We start from the raw sequence: 10,042 nt of genomic DNA, 5'->3' as shown, positions 1-10,042 counted from the left end.
CTTCCAACAGCAGCACCGTTTCTCCATCATTGGATGATATTTCAGTCCAATGGCATGTGAATCACACCATTCCCAACCGTCATATCTAGATGAGATCTAACGGTTCTTGCATAGGCCGTCACCATGTGCAAGTTTATTCGATGATCCTTGTGTAGGCCACCGCCAACGTGGATGCCGCATGTCTCTAGATACATGTAGCTCACAAGGGCCATTGGATCACATATGACTCAATGACCAAGACAAAGGTTAGTCCTATAAACTTGTTGGTCTTTAGTGGACATTAATACCTCTCTCTCTCTCTCTCTCTCTCTCCAGTCGAGACAGAGGAGCGTCTCTTGTGTGTCTGCCTAACCTACTATGAGATCTGGCGACGCTATCACTCCTCTTTTAGGAAGGGCATGGCTTTGGTCCACTCTCCCATCTAATCCACTTCAATGATCAGGTCTGCATTGGGCTCTATGCGACGATGAAGAGAGACACTACTACGACAGATCACACAGTAGCTAGCACTGGCACCACCACAGGACGCTGAGGCAGACCAATCACAGCGACATGTCACGGATTTCTATGCATTTGGTCACGGATTTCTATGCATTTGAGTCTACTCCGAGCAACATGGATCATCGCAATGAGACGACACAATGCTGCCGAGCGATGGGAGCAGAGCCCACGCACGACACGGAGAGTGACCAGAGAACGCACAATCAAGGTCCGACCCATCTTCACCCTCCTTAGAGGAGACCGCCCAAGACAAGATGTCACTCTTGATATAGCTCTTTGGATACAGATATCGAGGAGACCACACCCTGCACCACAACAAGAGACAATCCAATAGACACAGATCTGGGATATCTTTGTAGCCCACCGAAGAGCCACCACAATACTGGGTTTTGGCTACTGAGTCTCAACCTCTCAGTTTATCAGCTCCAGTCTTTTTGTACTTGTGGTTTTGAGCTTTATAGCTTAGCTTAACATAGCACCAAGAGCCCTAGCACACCCTTTGCTTCAGCCCTTCGCAGCTTGTATGAGTTTCTTTCCAGTTGTTGTACTTTGTCCCGTAGGCCTGTGAGGCTTCCCCAAGACGTTAATCTCTCTCTCTCTCTCTCTCTCTCTCTCTCTCTCTCATCTCTTCAACACGACAAACGAAGAGAGCAGCCATTAGCGTTGCACCACTTCACACAGCAGGAACAAGAGCACCGCCAACAAGGTCGCACCCCCAGCAGCAAGCCTCTTCAACATGGTCGCATCTAACAACAAACTGTTGCTAGTAGTGTCCCAAGAAAGATAACAATAGGATCGCCTCCAGCAGCAAACCTCCATTCACCGGGTTGCGGGATAGACAGCAGCAGGTTGTGGGGCAGTTCAAAGTCTCTTTCCAAGATCCATTCGTGTTCTCCAGCACTACAAGTAGTTCTTTCTCTAACCCCGAGCTGGGATAGCCCAGCCCAAGGGTTAGTTTTCAGCTTGGGGTGTTTTAGGGTAGGGCCCACATAGAATGGCCTAGCCTTTCTTCGAAAACCCTCTCAACTCCAGCTACTCAGCCAATATTCTACAGTTGCAGCCATGACACCCTCTCCATATGCACAAACATTCTCCCATGGATGTCTAAAACGACCCATCATTATTACACATGAGCAAGCAAGAGGTTAGAGAGTTAGAGATGCCATTGGCAGCTGTGACAGCTAAACTGCAGGTCCTTAAAGGTCCTGGCAAGCAGGCAGTAATAGCTTAAGTAGTGGAGGAGAAGCCTGCACAGCTTCTCCCCTACCCCTCAAATAGTCTCTATAGTTAAAGACCTTTTTCACACTTGAGTACAAACAATTAAGGAAGATGTGATTGTGAAGGTTCATACAAAGGCAAGTAAAACTGATATTCAGGAAGAGATTAAAGAACATGAAGCTAGATGTGACAATGCACTAAAGACTAGAATACCGGGGCTCCTTGAAAACAACGAGGCCTCTTTCAGTGAGGCTCTAGCACATGTCACAGAAGTCATGCCTCGAATGGGTTGACGATGATGAAGATGCCAAAGGAACTAGTATCTTGCACTCTAGAGGACATGTTGCAACTAGTATCTTGCACTCTAGAGGACATGCCATCATTATGCTTAACTCACGAGATTTTTCAGATCAAGCTACTCCAACAATCTTACAAGCTGAAAGGGACCCACATGAGCTCAATTAAAAAATAAGGGAATGGAATTAGCTAAGGTCAAGGCTGCTAGGAAAAGTGGGCAGTATACCACGAGCACTCAACAAAAAACTGGCTTTTCGCACTGCATGTGAGCTGCCATGTGCCCTCCCTAGGCAGATGTACTAAATGGTTTTACTGTCTCTCCCGTGGACATAATAGAATTTCTTTCTTCCTCTCTCTCTCTCTCTCTCCCCCCCCCCCCCTTACAAACACCATTCCACACTTCGGAACTTAGTAGTTCGGACGGGCGCAGTTAGTGAGAGACTATTCCAAGCCCCTTGCCTGTTACAAGTGCTCAGTGGAGGTAGAAGGCAACCTATGGGAATGCCAACAGTCAACATCTAGGCAGCACATAAGCCATTGGATGGTGTTAGTTGTGCACTATGTTTTGTATCAGGGTTTGCCTATCTTGTGCAATCTATTCTACAAGTTTTGGCTGTTTTACTTTATAAGCATGCTTTAGTTTATATTTCGGTAATTGATTGTGTGCACAAGAGACGGATTGATTTGTTTTCAGGCATTGTGTGATTCCTGGGCATAATCTCCATTGCAAGAGTGTTGGCTATAGGAAACAAAATCCATCTATATATCAACACCACCTTTTCTCCAGTATCCTACACAGCCCCAAAATAATCGAGGTGCCCATTAGTTGAGAAAGTGTGGAGACCTTTAAAGTATGCATGGGCAACAGCCACTCAGTCATATGCATGGCCTACCATTGGCCTCCAGTAACTATAAAAACCTCTACAATAGCCCTTGGAGGTCTGATAATCCTTATCAATCCGCCCCCCTGCCCCCTCTCCTCTCCTTCAAACTGAGCAAGGAGATCACATAACAAGACAAAGCACCCACGCATGGCCAAATACACCACCACATAAGATCCTTTCAATTCGACCAGCTACACAAGGCAAATTCATTCAAAACCTAACCTCAGTGATTCTTGTAGACATAAACCACGACAATGCGGTACAACACTTGAAAATCTTACAAGAAGACTCGAACTACAATTGAAACTTTGTTTGATAGCACATATGTAAAGGTAGTGCTATGACTAATGGAACAATAAGTTTAGAATAACACTGCACGATCATTGATGATTGAAGTCAAGATCAGATGTATCACGGTCTATAAAACTCGCTTTCTTCAGTTGCAGATGACTGCTCAAACAGAGTGTCTCCAGCTGAAAATGCATGTTCTATCTGCTTGCTCTGTTCTTTGGCTCCGAATAGCTCTTCATCACTTATTTCAACATACCCTGCATGTTCCACTGCATGGGCCTTCAAATTCTCTTTTTCAAAAAGTTCCCTTCAACTTATCATCATTCACTTGCTACGCTTCTGAAGAGGCACTCACCAGCAATTCCTGTGCATCATCATCTTTAATTGGCGCCCCAACTGCAGCAAGCTGCTGCAAGGCGGACTTCAGCCTGCTCAGGAAAGTTGCCATTGTTTCAGTGGACTCCATCGTCAATCCGCACAGTTTCTGCTTCAACAATACCTTACTATTGCACATCTGTTTTCTGACTGCATGAGCAAATTTCGCTGCCGATTCTTGGATTGATTTGAAGACCATCAACTAGTCCCATAACACCCAGAGTTATCCCTATTCTGATGTGAATTCCAACCACACTGTGGCTTCTGACCTGCAAAAGTATTGTTATTTTACCATTGCCCGTACTAACAATGCTAATACCGCTGCCTGGCTTAGAATTTTGATTTCTGCTGCAGAATATGCATCTGTTCATAGTTCTCGGTAACGAAGAAATGAATTTGCTGGTTCATACCCTCTGCGAACGTGCCGGACATTTTAGACATCATCTAGTTAGGGAGCATCCTTTTGCAGATCCAACAAGTTATCTATATATTTTAGCCATAAGCGTCTTAATAGGGATGGCAACGGTTTTTAAGGCGTGTATCATCGTATCAGCATCTCCCATAACAATACAGCTTGGGGTGCCTCTAAAGCAATTCAACTTTGCCACTCAAACAGTTTGCAAATCAGGACACCATCGTCAGAAGATTTAAGATCTGAACCGCACCACGGAAGCGTTGTCATTTGCAAATGCCAAGATCTTTTCTTAGGGGGATGCAAACCCTCCCGAACCTCTGCAACAACAGTACACAGCACATTGACACATTGTTACAAGGACACAGGCTTGGAGCCCACTCAAGTCAGTTTCTTTTTTCAAGCTCCTTGAACCACAATATATGCATGCATAGACTCGAGGTGCCATTGTTTGAGATCTGAACTGCACAACAGAAGCATTTGTCATTTGCAAATGCCACCTGGAGCAAAGATTTTTCCTCAGGGGAATGCAAACCCTCTTGGACATCAGTCTTTTTTTAGTTCCTTCAACCACACAATGTAGCATCACAACAGGATTTCATACCGGTAAGATTCCACAAACCAGTATCATTCTCATGCTGTCCATTACACCCCACTTCGTGCTACTCTCATATTCAGGATCAGTAACCATCATTACAAGTTTCTCAAGTACAACTCTTCTGATGATGTCTACCTTGAAGCAATTTTGGGATGTTATGATGGAGAGCTTTTCCCCCATAGCCTCTTGTGACCCTCTATGATACTTGTCTCTGTTCCTCACTTTCCACTTTCTTGACAAGTCCTCAGTATCCACAGCGTCCACATATACATTCATCTTGGGAGGAGTTTTTGCCAAAGAAGACGTCCTAAATCCTGACAATTCTGAACATCCACCATCTTTTGGATCCCGAGATAATTACACCTGCTTACGCTTTTTTAGATTGTTGTCAAACTTCCCATCATCACCAACCTCTCCAACTTCTCTTTGTTGAACCTGCAAAGACGATCTCCTCTGTTTATTACCTGTTAGAGATACCCCCAGCTCAGGCTGTCTCTTGGAAATATGTAGTGTAAGCATATCGCAATTGTCTCAACATCTGGTTCTGGAGTGATGTTGCGAGGGACGCTTGGTTTCGACGTTTTGAAAAACTACAGATGATCAAAGAGTTAGGAAAGAAGGTCCAGACCAAAAATAATACATCTAAAAACAAATTCAACAAAAAAATAGTAAGGAGGTAGTGCTAATATGTTTTAAAATGTTGTAAGGAGGGAATGTTATTCAAAGCGGTTAAAAACAGTACTAGCAATCACGTGCAATTCGTGCGCAAATATATTCAGATTCCCACCCTTAAAAATGACTCGCCTCATTGAAACACCATGGAGGTCCATGTTGCCTCAAGGGCCTCCACAAGCACGGGCTGAGCAGTTTTTCTTGCAAACTAATAAGAGATGGCGTGTCTCGATTCTACAAGGGTACATTACAGTTCATCATGAACGATAAAGAACGGCTTCCCTTACGCTACCACCCCGAGCAGTCCATGCAGTAACAAATCACCACAGCCACCCGAACGTGAGAGAGCAAAGCACAGCCCCCAGAGTTGTGCATGGTGGATTGGAGAGGGGGCAACAGGAAGAAGAGCTTGAGAGGTAGAATGTTGAATTTTTCCTTCAAAAGCCAAGCCCATTTACAGCCCTTTATTGGCGAAGCTGTTTGAACCACCTTAGGCACAATATTTCCCGTTGCAGTCCCGGCCAAATCGTCCTAGCCTAATTTGGGGTGCCCATTACAGCGCTTCACCATTGGACCCATAGCTAGACTAAGTTGCACTGCCCAGGGTGCTTGAGGCACCAGAGTGGCTGCAGAGGCGCGGCAGCAATGCCTCTGGCTACCAGTCGATAACGCCAGTCATTCAGGCGGTTGAGGGCTTCAGCAGATCGCAGGTGCCCGTCGGCACCGAGGTTGCCTGACCACAGAGACTCGGCGAGGGCAGAAGCGCGGGGCCACAGAAGCCCGTCAAGGACAGTGGCATCAGCCTGCTCAGACCAGAGTGACACTTCGCCACCGAGTACGAGCTTGGCCTCCTGCGCAGTGAGGTTGAAGGCGATGTCATAGTCGTAGATGCGTTGCCAGGACTTGTAGGGGGCGCACCAAGAGCCACCGTTGCCACCATAGTTGTAGGACGGTGTACCGGGCGATGGGTCGAGCATTTGGTCGACGAAAGTGTCGTTGCCGAGGAAACGACCGCGCCCACAATCGAGGTAGTAGAAGTCAGAGGAAGCGACGATGGTGCGGTAACCGGAAGAGGTGAGGCGTTTGGTGGAGAGGGGGCCGTTCTGCCAGGTCTCCAAGATGGTTGAGGAGGGAGGCAAGGATGCGAAGCTGATGTTAATGGTGGAGCTGAGCAAGGAATCCTCCCAGTAGATGGCGGTTTTACTGTGAGCAGTGATGAAGGGGAGGGTGGTGGAGACGAACTTGTGCAGGAGCTGACCCAAAGTGCCGCCATTGCTAACGTAGGAACGAATGACGGAATTGTCGAGCCAACAATCTGCCTGCAGTTCGTCACCCCCTGCGTGGAACAAGAGCTCTGGGAATGCGCTTGCTACATCGTCCACCACGTTCTTCACCACTTTGTACGTCTCCTCCCTCAATGGATCTAATTGCCCCGGCGCTGGTTCCACCGCCATCGTCGGACCTCCCGGATACCACCAGAACTTGTCCCGGCATGTGACGATCTCTGGATATGCCGCTCCCCACGATCCACTGTGCCCTGTTCGCACACGCACACGGCAGATTTCTTTCATTTTTCGCACATATACACGGCAGATTTCTCTCATTGTTAGCACTTACAGGGCAGATTTCTCTCATTTTTAGCACTTGCAGGGCCGATTTCTTTCATTTTTTGCATCAGACAAGAAACTGAGAGAACCGAGAGAAGCATGAAAAGAGAAAGAGGATGGATCATTTTTGCATGAGGGAAGACGAAAGACGCTTGAATTTTGCATGGATCATTTTTGCAGTTGTTTTTATTTCCTATAAAAATATTATTTCAATTTTATAAAATCTCCACACACATTTTTTTTGCTGAAATAATCTACAAATTCTCAAGGACAACCTTCCAAATTCTCTTGTGGTGAGGAGGATTTGGTGGGTTGGCTTCAAAAGGCACACTTGTGTATCATTCTGAGGTGGAAGATGGTGTTAGTGGTAGATCCAGTTTGCGATTTGTTGAGAAAAATGTATTGTGTGAAACACTAGCAGATCATTGTATTTTCCATTTCTTTTCATAAAATTTGGACTCCACAAGAAATTTATCATGTCAAATTACATAAACTTTCTTTTCCTGAGAAAAATGTATCGTGTGAAACACTAGCAAATCATTGTATTTTCCATTTCTTTTCATAAAATTTGGACTCCACAAGAAATTTATCATGTCAAATTACATAAACTTTCTTTTCGTTTTTTCTCATATTCGTACACCCAAAACTAGTTTTCATGAGCAATACAAAAAGAGAATGTGAGAGAACCCAAGAACTTAAAAATTATAGAGAGAACCTTAGAGCTTAAAAATATTACAAATAAGCAAACAAGTAATTTTTAAAAAAAAGTAGTGCATTTTGAAGGTTAGAGGTAACTCTCGAGAGGGCTTTCAAGTGGCAAGGCAATAAGAAGCACGAAATGAGCCACATTTTTCATCTACTTCTTAACCTAACAAGCGCAATCATGTGCACAACCTTCTTGACCATCGAGGTCTAATGAGAGGTACAATGCAAGTGGCACATAGGTTAAGGTCAAGAGGGGATGTTGAGAGTGGTAACATTGTCACATGGGAGGCACTCTACTAATGCAATCAAATTGTGAAATGGCATGTAGCAACTAGCAATTGTTTATCATGGGTTTGTTAGAGGCCATCCCCATACCCCTGTACACAAGCTTCGCGAGGGGGTTTTGCATTTAATGGGACAAGTCCCCATCGCATATCTTCAAGCTGCTCTACAACGAGCCGCACCACCTTGTAAAGATAATTTGGGGAGTGCCGTGGGGTACCCCACACCTCCTCTATTATATGCAAACCTCCTATAGTCAGTTTTAAGGGGAGAAGAGGGTATGCTACTAGGCTCAATTATAAGTATCCCCCTATGCCTTTCATCCTCCACTCCATTTGGGGTGTATCTTAGGCATGCCTCTTCAATATGAGCTTTGAGGCCGTCATTACTTTAGGCTACAACTTACAAGCTTGGTGGCCATCTAGGATCCAATTCTAGACTCAAATCAAATTCAATGTACAGAGAAAACCTCCAAACTATATACAATGAACCTACAACATTTTCATTTTCACCCGTAAAAATTATTTTCTCAATTTTGTAAAATCTACAAAATTTCAGGCAGTTCAGTTATATTTTAGGTAAAAACTCGGCAAACTCTTAGGAAAAACCTTCAAAATTTGAAACCCCAAGTTTTGTGATTTGTTGAGAAAAATGTTTTCTCTGAACTCTGAGATTCAAATTTCAATGTAATCCGTTAATTAATTATGGGATTTCTTGAAAATTGAGAAATCAGGAGTCAACCAGGACGGATTGGCGTGGCCAATAAATTTTGAAACACGTCATAAATAATACCGGTTCATTTATACAACAAAAAAGTCCTCCATCTGACATCACAAAGGACCTGATACGTCTTATCAAGAGTCCTTGAAACGAAACAAAAGAGTGAATCTTACCAGGCATGTCGATCTCTGGAACTATACGCACTCCATGAGAGCGTGCAAAGGCAACGAGGCGTTGAATATCGGCAACAGAGTAGACGAAGCGGGGGCCGTAAGAGCCCTTGCGGGCGAGCTGGGGCTCGGAGGGGAGCACCAAAGGGAAGGACTGCGAGTCTGTGAGGTGCAAGTGCAAAACGTTGAGCTTGTTGTGGGCGAGGGCGCGCACCGTTCGCAGCAGATGAGGCAATGCATAGAAGTTTCGAGCTGTGTCCAGCATCACTCCTCGATACGGATATAAAGGAGCATCCTCCACCTTCACTCCGTGCTCCACCACAAGCTTCTCACCCCCTCCCTTCTCCCTCCTCACCAGCTGCGAGAACGTCTCCATCCCGTAAAGCGCCCCCCATACGGTCTCCGCCTCCACCATTGCCCCTTCCCCCCCTTCCTCCGGCACCACTATCGTATACGACTCGTCCACCCCTTGTTGCAGGTCCGCCTCCAGATTTGCCACCTTCACCGTCACATACGGCAGCGCTTCCGTGTAACCAGACGATGTCTTTTCCTCCCCGCCTACGGGAACTTGCAGCGGAACCCATCTCTCCTTCAAGATGAGACGACGGAACCTCCTACTAGCGAGGCGGAGCTCCTTGCTCTGCTGCGGCACTTGGAAGAAAAACGAAGGAGCTAGGGGGATGGCCGGGCCTGAACCCCAGACGATGGACCGGGGCTGTGGCCAGAGGAACACGTCCCCCTGGCTTGGCTGCGCGACCATTGCCAGAAGTACTAATAACGCCCTTAACATCCTCATCCTCATCATCCTAGGCTAGCTCAAGCCCCTGCAGCAGCTCCGAACACGGGATCTTGCATCCTCACACAAGGTGCGACATTCTATTAAGGTCGAGCAGCCGGCGGCACAGAGCCACGATCACACTGCGTCCGGCGGTTTCCATGCTTTCCTGCAATATCCTCAGACCTCAGATGATGAGAGAAACTCCGGAATAGGCCAGCAATGTGGACACAGAACACAATTCGCCGGCCTTGTCCAGGTGAAAAATATCGGTGAAGTATCCTAACAAGCTCACAAGGCTTTGGGACCAAATGAGGACATTGGCAGGTGAAGTAGTCGAGGCGTTCAGAGTCCGCAGCAGGGACGCAAGCTACTCGACAGGAGAATTTAGAAAGAGGGTTAGGACTCAGGACCCATAGAATGACCCATAGAATGGATGTTCGCCTTGTTTTTAACGAGTCCCTTTCACACACAGGGGACAACTTTTTGACATGGCCTTGTTATGGGAATTCGAAAGGATACAAGGACAACCTTA

The 10,042-nt window shown here is 46.1% G+C and overlaps 1 protein-coding gene across 2 annotated transcripts; it reads right to left on the bottom strand.

The window, feature by feature from the left end:
* Positions 1 to 4,316: 4,316 nt before the first annotated feature.
* Positions 4,317 to 9,539, bottom strand: LOC147906043 (beta-hexosaminidase 2-like). 2 transcript variants are annotated; one of them, XR_015541198.1, is made up of 3 exons: positions 8,736 to 9,539; positions 5,364 to 6,785; positions 4,317 to 5,166 (listed from the first exon to the last, which is right to left on the bottom strand). XR_015541198.1 is itself a non-coding variant. In XM_087376192.1 (2 exons), exons 1-2 carry the CDS (start codon positions 9,535 to 9,537, stop codon positions 5,830 to 5,832), a joined length of 1,758 nt encoding a protein of 585 aa, XP_087232318.1. In that variant the 5' UTR covers positions 9,538 to 9,539; the 3' UTR covers positions 5,208 to 5,829. The 2 variants fall into 2 exon arrangements, 1 of the variants encoding a protein (XP_087232318.1); XM_087376192.1 differs by lacking the exon at positions 4,317 to 5,166 and having other exon boundaries at positions 5,208 to 6,785.
* Positions 9,540 to 10,042: the final 503 nt, after the last annotated feature.

The sequence above is a fragment of the Dipteris shenzhenensis genome, chromosome 1 (assembly GCF_047967505.1).
Source record: "Dipteris shenzhenensis isolate YYH24624 ecotype China chromosome 1, Dip_SZ_1.0, whole genome shotgun sequence".
In the NCBI taxonomy this organism is placed as follows: Eukaryota; Viridiplantae; Streptophyta; class Polypodiopsida; order Gleicheniales; family Dipteridaceae; genus Dipteris; species Dipteris shenzhenensis.
This window is presented reverse-complemented; position numbering and strand designations above follow the sequence as displayed.